Source organism: Amphiprion ocellaris, chromosome 11, assembly GCF_022539595.1.
Source record: "Amphiprion ocellaris isolate individual 3 ecotype Okinawa chromosome 11, ASM2253959v1, whole genome shotgun sequence".
Lineage (NCBI taxonomy): Eukaryota > Metazoa > Chordata > Actinopteri > Pomacentridae > Amphiprion > Amphiprion ocellaris.
This window is the reverse complement of record NC_072776.1, coordinates 23336362-23354887: the sequence shown is the minus strand read 5'-3', so window position 1 is coordinate 23354887 and position 18526 is coordinate 23336362. Positions and strand designations below refer to the sequence as shown.

The following is an 18526-nucleotide window of genomic DNA, read 5'->3' as shown; positions in this document are numbered from 1 at the left end:
GATCCTGACGCTCAGCACTGGAGCCCCACAGGGACATATGTTGAGCCCTCTTCTCTTTACTATGTACACCCATGACTGCACAGCATCCCACTCATCGAACACCATCAAGTTCGCGGACGACACAACTGTAGTAGGGCTGATCCAGAACAACGACGAGACCGCCTACAGGGACGAAGCTCAAAGACTGGCTGCATGTTGTTCTATCAACAACCTGGCACTGAACTCCACCAAAACAAAAGAACTGATTGTGGACTTAAGGAGGAAGAGAGTGGAGCCTGCTCCTCTCTACATCAATGGAGACATGGTGGAAAGAGTGAGCAGCTTCAAATTCCTGGGCACACACATCTAACTGGACCTCACATGGACAGTGAATACCACCTCTATTGTGAAAAAGGCACAGGAGCGACTGCACTTTTTAAGAACACTGAAGAGGGCAAATGTGAGAGCATCCTCTGCCATGACATTCTGGTGGTTCACAGGCTGCACTTAGGCTGACAAGAAGGCACTACACACAGTCATCAAAACAGCTCGGAAACTCAACACACAGCTACCATCTCTCACTGACATACACAACGTCCGCTGCCTGCGTCTGGCCACAAACATAAACTGGGACTCTTCCCACCCAGGCAATCACCTGTTTACTCTGCTGCCCTCAGGAAGGCGCTACAGGTCTATCAAGACCCACACCTCAAGACTATTAAACAGTTTTTACCCCTGTGCCATAAAGCAGCTAAATTAGTGCAATAAATCCCTGTGCAAAAACTCCTAATCCTGTACATCTAGCATGGGCGGTGCAGTTTTGGGTGGGTTTGTGCAATATTTATTTAATTTATATGTTATTTTATCTAATTATTTTCTTTATATATATATATATATATATATATATATATATATATATATATATATATATATATATATATATATATATATATATATATATATATATATATATGTGTGTGTGTGTGTTTTTGCATGGTCTGTTTTATATATATTTTATCTTACCTGTTGTTATCGTTTTATCCCACGAAGGAGAGGCATTCAAAATTTTGTTGTACATATGTCCAATGACAATAAAGGCATTTGATTTGATTTGATTTGATTTGATGTATTCACAATGTATCACTGGGGCTATAAAGGTTTTGCTCTGGGGTTCAAATACTTGACTCAAACCACTGTAGTAATTGTACATGAGGAAACCGAGATCCCCTGAGGGTTTAAAGCATTCATTCATAGAGTCACAGGCAAGGCTGAGCAGGAACATGCGCTTGTGTTAAGCAGCAGTCCGTGTCATACTGGGACTCCTTCCAGTTCCAAAGCATTACACGGCATTTTGTCAGAGGTTTGTACAAGTGACTCCTCAAATACCAGAATGCGAGTCATGTATAGCTGAGGAACAGACGTAGCATTAGAGTAAAAGAGAGTTAGACGCAGGGTGGGAAAAACGGGAAATTAGAAAGCAGAGGGAAGAAAAAGCAGATGCACTTTTTAGAAATATGAGGTAAAACAAAGCTGGTCCTAAACTGGAAAGCAATAATTTTTGCTGATTGTCGTTGTGTTTTAAAGGCTCATGTGACTCATCAAGTGACAGTGGTTCCAGTAAGTTGTCAGCTGTTTATTTGAGGCTCCTGCTGTAGCATTTTCACCCTTGTGCGTTCTGGGTATGTGTTCATTTTTAAATGTTGTGTTTGTGTCTATTTTCCAGCCATGGGCCTGAGTTCAACACTGGGAAGCTTTCTGTTTTTCCTTGGGTTATGTGGGATCTGTGCAGGATTTGTACAAGGTAAGCTGTGACACACTGTTATACTTGACAATTGAGACTTTATACGTCTGTTTCAAGTTTAACGATCTCTTTCTATATAGAGAAAAATAATTAAACAAATACATTACATTTCTCATGTCTTTTCGAAGTCCAACTTTAACATCTGCCTCCAGTCTGTACAGTATTCTATTGCCCTCCTGTGGCCAGTGGTGTAACCGCAGCTACACGTGTAACTTTAATTGGTCTTCCGTTATACCTGATAGTTCAAAACTGATTTCCGACTATTCTTGGTAAAGTTGACATAACTAAAAAAATCCAAGGAGCAACAAAATCAAGCTTCTGATGAAAAGGAAGAGCTGCTGCCCTAATCCTTCCGGTGAACATACACCCAATTATTACTAAGATACAGCATGGTAACTGAAACAAACACAGGAAAAAAAAACTCACAAAAAAGACAAACTAATGAAGCAGAGCTTTAAGATAGGGTGCCAACTACAGGGGAAGCCTCAAGAAATATATTTAATACGCCACTTCAGCACCACTATTTTTCTGTATTTTCATCATTAGGGATTGTGTTCAAGATGAGACTGTTAGGCGGTAGGGCATGAGGATGATTAATCATTGATGTACTTTGTAATAACAGAAAATCATCATGTACGCTGTTCTTCCCATTACCATTGAAGAGGGGCAGCGTGATGTAATATTTTAAGCCAAAGATCAGAAAAAATAACTTGATACCAACTGTCATAAAACAAAACAGAAAAACAATCTTAACCTCTGTGGTGTTTTTGTACAAAACAGCAGCTACTTCTCATCTATTTTCTTCTCATCATATGTATTTTTATTAACAGAAACAATGATAAATAAGATTAAACTCAATCAGTTTCTTCTTGTTGTATTTGTTGTTTATCAGACCATTAAAAAGTGAACTACTCTGAAAGCCAAGATGGAATTTAAGAGGGAAAACAAGTCACAGGGTGCTGTAGTTCCATTAGTGCTGTCCATCCCTACAAATTTCTAAAGTTTGCAGCGGCATTGGCGAACAAGACATTCCTTTCTTTGCGATGTAGTTACAAAATTTATGAGCACCGTTGCCAAAAATTTTGGCAAAGGTCAACTAAACGATGGCAGTCTGGAGCGCTGTAACCCTATTGCTGTTGTCTAACAGGGCAATTGAGAAGATAAATAGATGCATTTAGTGTAAATTACTCATCACTTTATCACTGTTAGAGAAACACAATTTTTTGCACAAATAATTAAGACTGTTTTATAGCACAACCCTGCTCTTAGGACACTCCCAAGTACATTCAACACATTTGCAATAAAAAGCAGAAGATGGGGCGCCCGGATAGCTCAACGGGTTATGTGGGCGACCCATGAACAGGGGCTGGTCCCCGATGCAGCGGCCTGGGTTCCATTCCCGCTCATGGCCCTTTGCAGCATGTCTTCCCCCAACTCTTCTCCCTCCTTTCCTGTCTGTCTCCACTGCACCTATCCAAAAAAGGCCAAAAAAATAACTTCAAAAAAAAAAAAAAAATCAGAAATGCTCAGCTAAATCAGCACTGAATAAATGCCTATTCTCCATTCTCCACTTATTTGCAGAGAACTGTACAGACTACAAGCTCCAGTTCGAGAGGGTTTTCTCTGTTCCTGGAGATGTGGCTATGCTAAATAGCACACTGGTCTCCCCAGAAGTCTTCAACTTCACAACTGCCCCATACAACATCACCTGGTACAACTCGACAACAGAAGAAGAAATGAAAAACAAAACTGGTCAAATCTTGGTGTACGGAGAGACCTTGTGGTTTCTTAACGTAACCTTGGACGACGATGGGGAATATGTGGCCGTAGTGAGGTATGGTGGCATCAGTAGAAACAGAAATGTCAGAAAGGAATAGTAAAATACAAACTTTATAGACAGCAAAGAAAGACCCTTAATACAGAGAAAGGTGGGCTCAATGGTGTTAGATTTTAAGTTGTGGACATGACGACAGTCTATGCAATTTCATTATTCTTTCCTTGATGAAACCTCTCCTTATTTTTTCCAACAGAACTCCCTCTAAGTGCTACATGCAGGCCACCAAGCTGGTAGTGGATCTGCCAATTCCTGGAGAGTGTGGGAGGCCACAGAGAGCTGTTCAACCACTAACAAATGGAGCTTCTGACACCCTGCACTGTCCTCTGGGGGACTATATCGATAAACTTGACAGTTACAACATTCCCTCCTCTATCCAGTGGTACAGAGTAAGTTATGGCATATTCTTGTCGAGAACTGACATAAAATTCCTATTAACCCACTAATATACTATCCATTACATGACTTTTTCTTTTTAAAAGTCAGACATTTTTGTTTCCTTTCCCCATCTAGGGCTGTGATCCCATAGTGGATGGGATAGATGAGTATATCTACAGGGATAAGACCAAGCTGGCGATTACCGAGGTGGGACCTCAAAACAATTGCCTCCATACCTGCACTTTGACTTTCACCCTTGGTGGCGTTATGAGGTCTGTGTCAGAGACCATTAATGCAGAAGTCAAAGGTAGGAATAACCAACATTACAAGCATCCCTTACTGTGCAGCACAAAAGTAAAGGTTAAGTGGAAAACATTTGCACAGTACCGTGTTTAAAATTCCAAATAGCATATTCATGACATCAGCCAAACTCTACTTCAGTTACTATATTTTTCTGTCTTTTCAGATTTTCATTTGGCTCCACAAGTGCATGAACCAGCCAATGAAATAATCAAGGCACCGATGGGTGAGTCACAAAAAGCTGCTCTCCATTGCAGGAACTTAAAGCAGTACAAATGATTATGGGAACAGCCTCAGTCTACCCTTTTGACCTTTCTGTTTCTATGGTGTTGCAGGATCAGACATATGTTTACTGCAAGTGACCAGAACAAAGTCAGATAACAGTGACTGGATACAGCCCTGATGCAGGGTCTGTTATGTTAGCCTATGTGAGGAAATTTATGTTGAAGTTGGCAATGAGGTAGAGAAGACTGCTACTCAATGACAGCAGAAAAATAGTGCTTTCTTGCTCTCCGAGTTGAACAAATAAGCATTAAAATCAGCACAGCAGTTTTTTTCAGGGCTGCTCAGAAGTACCTGATGTTCCTTTTACTCCCCTTCAAATGGACCTAAAAGAGGTTTTAAAGGAGTGGTTCTTGCAGTCAGGACAAGCTCAGGCTGCTCTAAAATAGCCCGAAACTTCTTGTAGTGGAATAAGGTTCTAGATTCCAAGCTAACTTCTGTTATCCTGTGTAAATGTTGGTTGCTTAAAGTTTTCATTCAGACCAACATTCAGTGACACCAGGTCGTTGATATGGTCAGTCATTGCAAATGCACATTTTAGATTGAATATTGTATAAGATGACTTGTATTCTATTCTTAACACCAGAATAACCATTAAATCAGAGAATAAAATGGCTGTGTGATAAGTTGAAGATTAGTTTCAAAATTGCAGGGTTTCCTCTCTCCACTGCTACTTGTAACATACATTCATCTCAATATACTTGCCTAAAAATAAAAAATATGTAAAAATGTTAAATTTAGATTTATTGATTAAGAGAAATAGTTTTGCAAAGTCTAATTTTTGTTATTGTTTGTGCATGTGTTTAGGCTCCAAATTCAGCAAGAGGTGCCTTGTGTTTGTTCCGGGTGTTGAGAGCCCCTTCATTGATGTCTTGTGGATGGCTAGAGGTGAATTTATTTTCACCACCCTCCCCTCGGATCGCGTCTACACATCAGAACCACGGTCAGCACCCTCTCCTTTTCTTTATACTTGTTTTATCTGCAGCTTTGTGATAGAACAGCTGAGAGATGCTTATGTTTACTTTTGAGATTCCTGCTCTATTCAGGCACAGTAGCGTTACATTTAACTCATCTGATTGTCCTCACCAGAATATGGAGCCAGGATGATCATATTAAAGGTACATGGATAGAGCGGATGTTGATGTTTTCTGAGCTGAAAAAGGAGGACTTCAACATCAGCTACACCTGTACAGTGCACAGTTCGCGGGGCATTCCTAAGGGACATTTTACTCTGCTGCAAGCAGGTGAACACACACTGGAGATTTCCCAAATTAAAACTTTCAATAAAACATAAAGAATTCTTCTTACAATGTGCAGTGTTAGGGACCAAGCAGCAAAGACACAAGAATTTTTTTTTTTCGAACTTTTAAGGCTTCATTTTGCCAAAGAAAACTGTCCATAGAAAAGCCAGGATTACAAAAGATTAAAATACATCAGCAAATAAAAAGTATCAAAAGAAATTCTAACTCTGGTCCCTTTAAATAAACTGAGGTCAACAAAACAATACTATCAACATAAGTGTGAACTGAACAGACCTGACCTACTGAATGACACAAAAGAAGAGGTATATATATATATATATATATATATACACATAGGCTAGCTTACAAACACACACAAGGGGGAGAGACCTATTCCCACATCATTAAAACCCAAAAATAAACCCAACTGCCACTTAAAGACATAATACAAATAATACCTATACATACTAAATAACAATACCACCTCAAAACTCAAATAAATGTACACATGCTGTTTCTCTTGAAGCCTCTGCAATTCAGAGCTCCCCTTCACAGCACTGGGAGTTGGCACCTTCCAATTCCTGCCTGCCAGCATAAAAGGCTGCCTTAAATTCCACCTCTCCCTTTAGCCAAGATCTCCACAGCATGTGGAGCGACAAAGACCACGAATTAACAATTCAAACCAGTTTGATAAATTTATGATCACTAAATGTAACCAAAATGCATGCACTCAAATTGTCAACAGTGTCATAATGTAAATCAAAGAAGTTAAATAAACAGTTTCAACCAAAACTGTGTTTGTGATTATTTGTTTGAAATGAAAAAGAATTATTCATGGTGCCTGTTGTTGATGGGTCCATCACAGGCAGTCAAAGCACATTTCTAGCAGCAGCTTTAGAAAACATACCTCATATTGCTTGTGTTACCCAATGACGACTCCAGAACACTTAGATACTCACTTTACTGTTATAGAAGAAAACCTGCACATGCTCCCACTTGAGAATAAAATTGTTGCAAGTTGCTTGGCTAATCTTGTCAGCTGCTTTGACTTTTTTTTAAATTTTAAAAATCACTCAATCCAATTAAATGATCAAAATAGCTGATGATTAATTTACTAGTCAGCAACTAATTGATTCATCACTGTAGCTCTATTCATCTCTGAGCAGACATTAACAGTTAATTTTGCAATTAGGATGGCATTTTTTTTGTGTATTTATCCATAGTTTCTTTAACTGCTTGTTAGGACAGATCTGTAATCTGTCTCTGAAGATAATATGAAACCTATCTCAATAGATGGCCAGTAGAGGGAGTTAAATCATCCATCCATCCATCCATTATCTATACACCGCTTAATCCTCACTAGGGTCGTGGGGGGGGGGCTGGAGTCTATCCCAGCTGACTCGGGCGAAGGCAGGGGACACCCTAGACAGGTCACCAGTCTGTCGCAGGGCCACATACAAAGACAAACAAGCACTCTCACATTCACACCTACGGGCAATTTAGAATAATCAATTAACCTCAGCATATTTTTGGACTGTGGGAGGAAGCCGGAGTACCCGGAGAAAACCCACGCATGCACAGGGAGAACATGCAAACTCCATGCAGAAAGATCCCGGGAAAGCCGGGACGCGAACCAGGGACCTTCTTGCTGCAAGGCGAAAGTGCTAACCACTACGCCACTGTGCAGCCCGAGTTAAATCATCCCTACTCAATAAAGGCAATGACACTTGAGGCAAGATCTTGATGAAGAAAATGCAATCATTAAAAAAGAAGTGAATCAAATTTAAAATGTTCACAAACCCTCTCTGTGTAGAATAATAACCTTAACCCTACAACTTAAAAGTATTTAAGAGGCTTGTCATTATTTTCATGCCTTTTGTGTTCGAAGAGTCAGTCTTTTATATTTTTTATACTTGATTTAGATGTCATGGTGGAAATCCAGTCTAAAATTACATGTATGTGGGTTGTTCATCTCAACAGATCCAAACATCATACTACCTATTGGACTGGTGCTTGGTGGTGTGATGATTCTCTTTATCATCAGTGTCATCGTCTACTATATCTTTAAGATTGACATTGTGCTGTGGTTCAGGAAGGCATTTCCAATCCTCTATACAAATAAAGGTAAGACTTGACAGCAGCTGTGGAGTTATGTGCACTTTACTAGATACAGTAGGTAATGTAATGATATGTCAAACCACACAAAAAAGCTCTTCAATGGAAAACCCACAATGATGCTTTCCCCTTGCAAAACACAATTATGGTGTCTACACATTCATCACAGCACACAAAATGATACCAGGCCACATGTGTCAACAGTAAGGGAAAACAGAGGAAACCACATCTCCGCCTGCACCAGTTTCTGATGAAATTTCATCTGTTCATTATGCAACATGAGAACTTTGAACATCTCGACTGTACATTACACTTTAACAAAAACAACAACACATTGGTACCAGGTCTTCTGAAAAACCCCTCCGTGACTAAACCAACATTTTAAGGAAAACTATGGACAGAAAATCTAAGGGAAAGTAGTAGACAGTGTTGCATCCGCTGTTTGACATGTGGGGAAACTGCAAAACAGAGTCCCGAAGAAAAAACAAAGAAAAGAAACTAGAGGTGATTTTATCTTATGTCAATGAGAACGGTGCGATTGTCAAGAAATGGTTTCATTTTCAATTACTTGACAGATAGTTCTCATGATTAACCCATTCTTTGGTCTACAAACTTTCAGTAAATAGTAATATTAAATCAATCATATAGTCACAATTTTCTGAAGCTCCATCTGACAGTAACTGCCTTGCTTAGTCCAACCGGCAGTTGAAAACCCAAAGATATTTATTTTACTATCTAATAAGATAAAGAAAACACTAATATGACAATCGGAAACTCAAGAATATGTTGCATTTTTGAAACACATTTAAAAAGATTCAGAAATCAAAATAGTTATAGCAAGAACAACTAACTGAATGTCGATGAATCCTTACAGCTTTAATAATGACACCACTGAGCTAAATTAATTCAAATGTATGACTTATATAAGATCTATATTGTAAAACTAGACTTTGAGAGCAGTGCATGGATTTTATTTTAACAGTAGCTGGCTCTCTGGAGTTATCAAGCTGAAGTCTTGTGAGGAAACACAAACAGAGCAGATCAGTTAAATCAGCAGCCTTACCTGTTTTTTTTTTTTTTTTTTTTTTTTTTACACCTAATGTTTGTTCTCCATTTAGTTGAAGAATCTCCAACTGAGGGTTTCAGTCTTGCTGCATTTTGTTGGGGAAAGGGTATTCTCTAGAATGACACAAGGACTACCTACTTCCCCTAATGAGCTCTTTGTTTCCTATCTCAGACCTGGATGGGAAATTATATGATGCCTATGTGGCGTACCCACAGCCCTACGACTTTGGATTCAGCAACGAAGTGGAGACATTTGCCCTTCACACGCTGCCTCAAGTGTTGGAAAAGGCCTGCGACTACAAGCTCTTCATAGCGGACCGTGACTGTCTGCCTGGGCAGGGTAAGATACAGACACAGCAAAGATAGTTTGCCTCTTGCCTCTTATACAAGACCCAGACTCACTGGCCAAAAACCTGAGTTTAAATCACTGTATTAGCCTTCCACTGTATGCAAAGGTCTGGGCATCTCTTACAGTAAATCTTTGTTAACTTGTTTGCCTTTTTTTGATTTTTGGGGCTACAGCAATCTGGCATAAGGATATAAACTTTTCTTCAAATGTTAATGCACTTGACCTTAATTTTTACACTCTTTAACGCACATTATACAAATTTTGAAATTTTTTAAGTTGTTCTGCACATGCAGCATGTGTAAATATATCAGCCAATAACCAGTGATGTTTCATTCAGAGATCATGAGGGCCCATTCTAAAATATCTATGCTTTCATTCTTTGTCCTGTTATAAAAGCTTCGGTTTCCTGACTAACTGCACAAAATTTGCATTCATATTTTCTTGTTTTTATTGGAATCCATTCTCCTGGGCTGCTACTTAACCCCAAAGCATAAATACTATACCTCCTTGTTTAATAGTTGCTAAGGTGTTCTTTTCATCAAATGTTCTTCCTTTCCTTCCTCAAAGCATGCCTTTTGCAGTCACAGAGTTAAATTTTAATACTATCTGGCTACAGCACTTGTCTCTAAACTAGCTCTGGTTCATCCAGATGTTGTTCTGAAACTGAAAACACTGACTTTTGTGATGAGACTGCAGTTAAACTTTTCTTCTGCTGACCTTTCTATGTACATGCGTCTGCATCAGTGCCACACAGTAGATCAGAACAAATACAGTTCAACATTCCTGCAGCCCGCTTGTAGTCATATGAGGATTTTGCTTTGCTTTTCTGCCCAGCAGCCTGCAGTTATAACTGAATTTCTGTGGTCTTTCAGATCTTGTCGTGACGTAGTTCTTGTTAACTGCCATTTCCTAATGATGCTTCACATAAAGGAAATTGAAAGTTGGAAACATCTTTTTAAGAGTTTTATACTTAGCAAGCATCAGTTTGCTTTCTTCTGTTTATTAAGTTCAAGAAATAATAAGAAAACATGCATTAGCATTTGAAGAAAGGTAATTTTGCTGACTGTGGCGATGGATTGCATTTACTCATTTTATCTAAATTTATAAATAATCTTCAAAAATCAATACATTTACCCAGGAGTACTCTAATTTTCCCCTACAATCCTTGCTACATTGCTAACACTGTGTGTGTCTCTTTGTCCTTTGTTTCCTCCTGCAGTCACGGTGGACTCGGTGGAAGAAAACATACAAGCCAGTCGCCGCCTCCTCCTTCTCTACACTGCCTCCACTTTCATCAGAAAAAGACACACATGCAGCACCAGCAGTAACAATAACAACATTTCTAAAAGCAGTGATATCAGCGATAAAAGTGAAATCAAGACAAGTGAAACCAGTGACAGCGTGACATGTGACTGTAGTGATAAATCCTATCCAGACACGAGGCAGCAGTTCGAGTGTGTGGCAGCTTTGCACAGGGCACTCCTGGAAGGATCTCTTAAGGTGAGAAAACACACCTGTTCATGCAAATTCTTTACAGTGGATTGAATTTTTTTTTTTATATCTATGAGTCACTACTGCAAAACGTTTTCAGAGGCAGAAGCATGCAACAAGCCAAAAAAAAAATTCTGATAAATACTACTAGGTCAGCATCAAACAGTTGACAAAGTTAGCATGCAGATTATGGAGGAAATGCAACATCTAACTAATGAATAACCCAAACTACAGCTAAAAGGAGATTCAATATTGACAGAAATACAACAAAATTCTAGCTACTGCCCTGTGTGCTGACCTCAGATTCCTTTAATATTGACCATCTGTCCACACTGTGTCCAATGAGACACTCGTATTTATCTAAATAATGACTAACAAAAAAAGCACTCCGGGAGTGCAGCACTCAGCCGAAGCTGCTCAGTCGTATCATTTCTGATGGATGAAATCTTTAAAAAAAAAAAAAAAGACCTTGCACTGAGCACAGGCGTGTGTTATACACGTGTACATTATGTATGGATAATGAATCGCGTGACCTAAATATGTAGCGGGCAGCGGGAATTGATGGGACTCGAAAACACCCCCACAACTTAATCAGTAGTTCCTTGTATCATTTCCTACATAAGTTCACAACGGTCGACTTTTAGTAGGATCGCAATCATACGATTGTCAGCAGTCAGCTGACGTAGCGTTCACTTGTTGTCATAGTTACAGTGATGCCATGCCGCTATCTCGCAATGATACAGAAATCTTTAACAAATCCATTGACCTAGACTGTAAGCCACATCACTGCCAAAATCTAATCACTTGGTCCTTGTGTCATTTCTGACCTTCTCTGAAAATTTCATCTAAATCCACTTTTGAGTAATGTTGTGCACAGATAAACAGACAAACGTTTGCCAATGGTCACATAACTCTGCTGCGTTCCTTGGCCAGATAAATATATATTAGACTCGTCTTTATAAGCTACTCCACGAAATAAGGTGGCCGTTCAAAAACATAAGCTTAATTAGAGATGCAAACTAAAAATGAAATTGTAGTTCGACAGAGGAAGATTAAAAGGTATATTGACTTAGTGGGATGCACAAACATTTATACGTGCCAGAATTGGAGTTGATTTGCCGTTTGTTTTCTGAAGGGTTGTATTTAATTATTTTTAATTTGAAAAACTAACTAAAAGAAGTAATTTGTCAACATGCATCCAGACTTTTGCATGCAAATTTGTGCATGGACCACCAATCACACTAATTCAACACATAACGGCGTAGGAAAGCAGCTTTATGGGGAGTTTCTTAACCCCAAAGCTTTAATTAAACTTCACAAGTAAGGGTGGGACTTTAATGTGCTAATTTTGATTAACTGATTACAGAAAAAATAGCGTTTTAAAAAAAAAAAAAACACCTTTACTCACACCTTTCTCAGTTCCCGAATTTCTGGCATGCGGGAAACACTGATGCACACTCCACTCCAGTAGGTGGGGGTAATGAAAGTCTGTATGCCAGCCGTGAAGAAGAAGCACAGGAGTGAATCAGCACAGAAGCATCAGACCAACATAGCAGCTTGGTCGCAAACTTTTTCTTTTATTGCAAAAACTGTTCAGCAAAAAGTATTACTTAAAGCATTTGAGGCAAGAAATAAGTTGTTGAATCGGTCCTCGTTTTAGTTCAACAACGGCTAGTTTAGACGTATAACAAAAGTTTCGCGATGTGTTGGACCTCTGCTCCCTGTGCTTCATTTGCATAAATGAAAATACTTTATGTAAATGAGCTCCGGGGCGACACACCATACATTAGCTACGACAGTCCTGGTACTGGCAAACGGTGTAGCCATCCCATAATAGGCAACTTTTTAAGACACTGAAAGTGCTTGAGTTTACAAAAAGTCCTAAAATGTTGAATATAATTGCTATAACTGAACTTTGAGTTTCCAGTAATCTTTGAATGTAGTAGACAGATGAAAAATGCAGATAAATATAAATGAAACGTTGCTGTTTAATTTCACATATGTCTGTTCATCGATTCAGTTGCCAACCAAAATTTATTTGAATTGAAAAATTTTGCTTGTGTCAAATATTGCTATTTGATTTTTTTAAATGTGATTAATGGCGATTAATTAATTACAAAGCCTCTAATTAATTAGATAAAATTTTTGAATCGCCTCCTACCACTATTGAGAGGTCTTATCTTCTCTATCTCTATCTCTCTATCTCTACCTCTAACCCTCTACCTCTACCTCTCTACCTCTTCTGTCCCTCTCAACCCGCCCGGCCAGCAGGCAGATGGGTCCCCCCACATAAAGAGCCGGGTTCTGCTCGAGGTTTTTTTCCCTGTTAAAAGGGTATTTTTCTTGCCACTGTCGCCTTTTGGCTTGCTCTGGGGGTCAGGCATATGGGTTCTGTAAAGCGTCTCGAGACAATTTGACTGTAATTGGCGCTATAAAATTGAATTGAATTGAATTGAATTTATGAGAGCATCAGAGCCTAGAGTTAATTCCCTCAAAACACTCACAGCACATGCCCTCTTGAATTTAATTGCACTTTTTTGAAAGACAGAAAACCTTTCACAGTGATTACATGACTACTTGACAAAAGTTCATGGTCAAATGCTTAAAAGGCGCCCTGGTTCTAATCTAAGCACTGCTTTACAGGTGGTTCTGGTTGAGTTGGAGGAGATCACCCCAGCTCAACTGGCTCTATTCCCAGAGTCAGTCCGTCACCTGAGGAAGAAGCAGGGTGCTGTGTGTTGGTGGAAGAACCTGAGGACGAGGCAAAGGTGGAGGACATGTATGAGCAGGAAAGAAGATGAGGAAAAGGGTGGAAAGGACTCACAGTGGTCACCCTCCCTCTCCCCTTCCTCCACGTTTTGGAAGGAAGTGAGATATCATATGCCAATCAGGGGCAAGAGGGTGGTGTATCCTGAGAAAACTGCCCTGCTAAGCTTATGATGGAGTATGTGTGTGTGTCAAATGCTGAACCAAAGCTGAACTGGTTTCTAATGCAGATGTGTGAGGTTGTGAATCTCCTCATACAGAGACAATTCAGGAATACTGTGTTGTTACTAGAAGTGATGAGGTACACACTCCAAATCAAGACAACACAATTACAACCAAAGGTACTCCTGCTAGAAATGTCACCTCAGTGGGTACATTTTGAGTTTACCTTCTAATTGTGTAACCTTCCATGTAGCGCATTTCTGATTTTTTTTTTTTAAAGTATGGCATGTGCTGAAATCATAGTAACTGATCAGATCTTTAGAGTCTGTTCCATCCATAGTTGACCTGCACTAGTTTATGAACTTGACATCCTCTGACAGATGTAGACTGAAGGATCATGTCAAACAAAGAAGACCTGAACAAACCAAGTGGATCAGAAAGCACTGAAAAAATGTACATATGTAAGACTAAAGTGTAAATATGTAAAAAGTATATATACACATTTCTACAGCTTCATAAAATGTCACAGAGTGAACTGTGAACTTGTTATTACATGTTCTGCCATTCATTTACTGGTAATGAACCACAGAAAAGGAACTGCAAAGAACCGCAGAGAAAAAGGGATGTATACTTTTCTGAAAAATACATAAACGTATGTATGTTATTTATACAGGCTGTGTCTTGCAACCAGAAAGCACAAGAATTAAGTTAAATGCTGAAAAAAGATAAAAAATTGGTGTCCGTTTGAGTTTGTTCTTAGAAGCATGCAAATTCTGAAAACCAGCACTGACTGCAGCCTGCCAGAGAACACAAACTGTCCGCCACACACTTTATGTCCAATGGTAGAAGAAACACAGGATCAAAATTCAGAAGTGAAACAAGATTCATGATGTGTTAACAGTCATTGTTAAGCTCAGTTTCATTAATAAAATTTGCAGACAAAAACAAAGTACAGAAGGCTGATTTATTTTCATCTCACTGGTCTCTCCTCATAAACACCAACGACACCACAGTAGGTTCAGTGGTTTAGCATGTTTTGTTACATAAAAATTTAACCCAGTTGACATTCTTGCTATGTATTTTACCTTTATTTGAATATTGCTTTTACCTCACAATTGTTCAAAGTAGGCACTTCAAGTTTATTTCTATAAAATATTTAAATTAACTCCAATAACCCTAAAACTTGGTGAAATGTTTGCCAACGTTATGCAACTGTCACATGGTATAGTAAGTGCAAACAGAGCTACAAAGTGTGTTATCAAATATATCACACAATTATGCAACAAGAAGCATACAGGATACCCTGCATGAAGTATTGCTTTGTGGTTTATTGTTTGGCAACCGTCACTGAAATAATGAATCTTTATGAGTCCTTCAATGTACCATCACATTCCAAAATAGGACCTATTTTACATGTTGGTTTAAATGGTTATTCTTACTTATTCTTATGTGCATACTGAAGTATTGCATTGGATGAAGGTAATGAAAAATCGCAAAATGTGAAAAAACGTTGCCAGTTTTGCAAAAATGTTTTTACGCTTGCTCCATTTTTGGCTTTTTTGAGAACATTTATTTGGAGATGGAAACACCTTTTTCAAATAACTTCTGACGCTGCTAACATTTAACTCTTTCATTGCATTTGCCTTTGGAAAGCAGAAAACATGGCCAATATCATATGATCATTACAATTTTCCCAGCTGAAAATGATTCCAGAGACTTTTCTCTATTTCTCTCATAACTGGCATATAGTTGTTTGTTTCTTCTTTTAGGTTTTTGATCAGTTGGAAAACAAGTGGTTTTGTTTCCAGTTTCTTCTGCTCTGTTAACTACAGCCATTTGTAATGTAACCTGAACAACACAGTATATTAATGGAGGCAAAACTAATAGGCTAAAGTTGCATTAAAATTGCTTGACAATTATATGGAAGTACTGCTATTCAGAGACAAAAAGGTGAATGTGATTTCACAACCAGCAAAGAAGGCAGTTTGATCAGGTGTGGAGATGTTAAACTGGCTAGAGAAACAGCTGTTAACCTCTAAGAGCCAGGCAGGTTCACATGAAGAATGCTAAAATAAAAATAAAAATAAAAGTTTTTGAAAAGTTCTTCAAGAAAAACACGTGAAATGTCACAAGTCACTTCACACAAGGTGAAAACTGAGTGAAACTGACTTAAAATTGTATTTGACTTAAGTCAACAATGCAGTAAACCAACGCAAACAAAACATAATCTTGCAGAATATGTGACAGTTTGGCTGCTCTGCCTGTTAACAATGCAGCCTTCCCTATTTTTTTAAACATCATATGGGAGGTGTATGTAATGTTCAGATCACAACAATGAGGAAGCATGGAATGGTCAATTTCCACCAATGAGGAGGCATGGAATGTTCAGATCACAACAATGAGGAAGCACGGAATGTTCACTTTCCACCAATGAGACAGCATGGCATGTTCAATATCCACCAATGAGGAGGCATTTAATGTTCAGATCAAGACAATTAGATATCATGGGATTTTCAGTATTCACCAGTGAGGAAGCATGGGATGTTCAGATCCCAACAATGAGGAGGAAAGGAATGTTCACTTTCCACCAATGAGACAGCATGGAATGTTGATTTTCCACCAATGAGGAAGCATGGGATGTTCAGATCAAGACAGTGAGTAAGCATGGAATGTTTAGTTTCCATAAATGAGGAACCATGGAATGTTCAGTATCCACCAATGAGGAGGCATGCAATGTTCAATTTCCACCAATGAGGAAGCATAGGGTGTTCAGCATACACCAATGAGGGAGCATGGAATGTTCAGTATCCACAAATGAGGAAGCATAGAATGTTCAGCATACACCAATGAGGGAGCATGGAATGTTCAGTTTCAACCAATGAGGAGGCATGGAATGTTCAGTATCTACCAATGAGGAGGCATGGAATGTTCAGTATCTACCAATGAGGAAGGATGGAATGTTTAGTTTCCACCAATGAGAAAGTATGGAATGTTCACTTTCCACCAATGAGACAGCATGGAATGTTGATTTTCCACCAATGAGGAAGCATGGGATGTTCAGATCAAGACAGTGAGTAAGCATGGAATGTTTAGTTTCCATAAATGAGGAACCATGGAATGTTCAGTATCCACCAATGAGGAGGCATGCAATGTTCAATTTCCACCAATGAGGAAGCATAGGGTGTTCAGCATACACCAATGAGGGAGCATGGAATGTTCAGTATCCACAAATGAGGAAGCATAGAATGTTCAGCATACACCAATGAGGGAGCATGGAATGTTCAGTTTCAACCAATGAGGAGGCATGGAATGTTCAGTATCTACCAATGAGGAAGGATGGAATGTTTAGTTTCCACCAATGAGAAAGTATGGAATGTTCAGTTTCCACCAATGAGAAAGCATGGAATGTTCAGTATCCACCAATGAGGGAGCATGGAACGTTCAGCATACATCAATGAGGGAGCATGTGTCGTGGTTTCTCTTAGACATCGAGGATGTGCAGATGTTGAAGAAAACGTCCGTTGACACTGACTTGCTTAATAATAAGTTTATTATAATGAAGAACAGCATCGATCAGACAGAGAGACTGCCTGGGAGGATTCAGAGCCAATATGAAACTCCCCGAACGATAACCGAAGGTCTCTTTTATATGCTTTGGACAAGTATGAGGTCACAACATATGTTTCCTAATTAGAAGACATCTGGTCATAGAACAAGACCCTACAGCTCAACCCCCTATCATTAAGACACCCAAAGAGCCATTAGGACAGCGCACGCAGAGGGACAGAGAGAGGAGTAGCAGAAGTTAAGCCACGGGAGAAATAAAATAGTAGAAAAGTAGAAATATACCAGCTAAATTAGCTGACGAATTGAATATGAGAGATGATGGAAATCTACCGGTTCGGTTTACATTTTGACGGTGCGTTGCTCCGGTGGTGAACGAGTGGGGTAGTGTTTACACCTAGCGATGCTCTGGTGAGTTAAGTAGCTAACTAAGCTAATAGCATAGCAAACCGTAGCTATTTCATGTCGGTGTGTATAGAGTTAAAAATGAGCTAAAACCAGTTGGGGTAATACCAGAAGCACTGAATGTTTTGTAATATTGTGTTTAAATGTATTTATATGAAGTTAATTCATGATAAGTGTATGTTAAAACAACTAGTGTTGGTTTAATGTTGTTTTGAAAGTTAAAATCATTCAACTCATGAGAAAGGGGTTATTTCATGTTAAATATGATAGAAGTATTCCTCTGTGAATCCAACATTGCAGAATAATGTCTTTTTTGAGTGGAATGCTCTTAAATGTGCACTGAAAGGCCTTAACAGTAGCAAAACAAAGGTTTGCCAAAAGTGATGAACTGATCAACAGACTTTTATAAGAGTAATTTACACGCAATTTGGTATCCATACGTAACATGCACATGCATAACACATGCTTGTGCTCAGCGCAAGGTCATTTTTTATTAAAGATTTCATCCGTCTGAAATGATACGTCAACTGAACAGCCTTGGCGGAGTACTGCACTCTGAGTGCTTTTCTAGTTCCATGTGTTCATTCATAGTTTTGATGTCTTCAGTGAGAATCTACAATGTAAATATTCATGAAAATAAAGAAAAACCATTAAATGATATGTCCAAACGTTTGACTGGTAGTGTACATCATGAATATTTGAATGTTTACACTGAGCAGTAAAGATGGATTTGAGACACTGCTGAATCTTCATCCCTCTGCATAATGTCGCATCTTACAAAATTCATTTACACC

At 38.9% G+C, this 18526-nt stretch overlaps 1 protein-coding gene across 4 annotated transcripts in view; it reads left to right on the top strand.

Annotated features, from left to right (window-relative positions):
- Nucleotides 1–14712, top strand: part of LOC111564385 (interleukin-1 receptor-like 2) — a 32849-nt gene extending 18137 nt beyond the window's left edge. For 2 of the 4 annotated variants that reach the window (XM_023263926.3, XM_023263944.3), the window contains exons 2-12: nucleotides 1703–1780; nucleotides 3362–3614; nucleotides 3811–4003; nucleotides 4128–4299; nucleotides 4459–4518; nucleotides 5382–5517; nucleotides 5664–5818; nucleotides 7796–7939; nucleotides 9168–9335; nucleotides 10564–10844; nucleotides 13479–14712. In XM_023263926.3, the coding sequence (XP_023119694.2) occupies nucleotides 1705–1780; nucleotides 3362–3614; nucleotides 3811–4003; nucleotides 4128–4299; nucleotides 4459–4518; nucleotides 5382–5517; nucleotides 5664–5818; nucleotides 7796–7939; nucleotides 9168–9335; nucleotides 10564–10844; nucleotides 13479–13775 (1935 nt within the window). In that variant the 5' untranslated portion in view covers nucleotides 1703–1704 and the 3' untranslated portion in view covers nucleotides 13776–14712. Of the gene's footprint in view, nucleotides 1–1256; nucleotides 1597–1702; nucleotides 1781–3361; nucleotides 3615–3810; nucleotides 4004–4127; nucleotides 4300–4458; nucleotides 4519–5381; nucleotides 5518–5663; nucleotides 5819–7795; nucleotides 7940–9167; nucleotides 9336–10563; nucleotides 10845–13478 lie in introns of those variants that run through there. The other 2 variants (XM_023263935.3, XM_055015416.1) reach the window with 2 other exon arrangements.
- Nucleotides 14713–18526: the final 3814 nt, after the last annotated feature.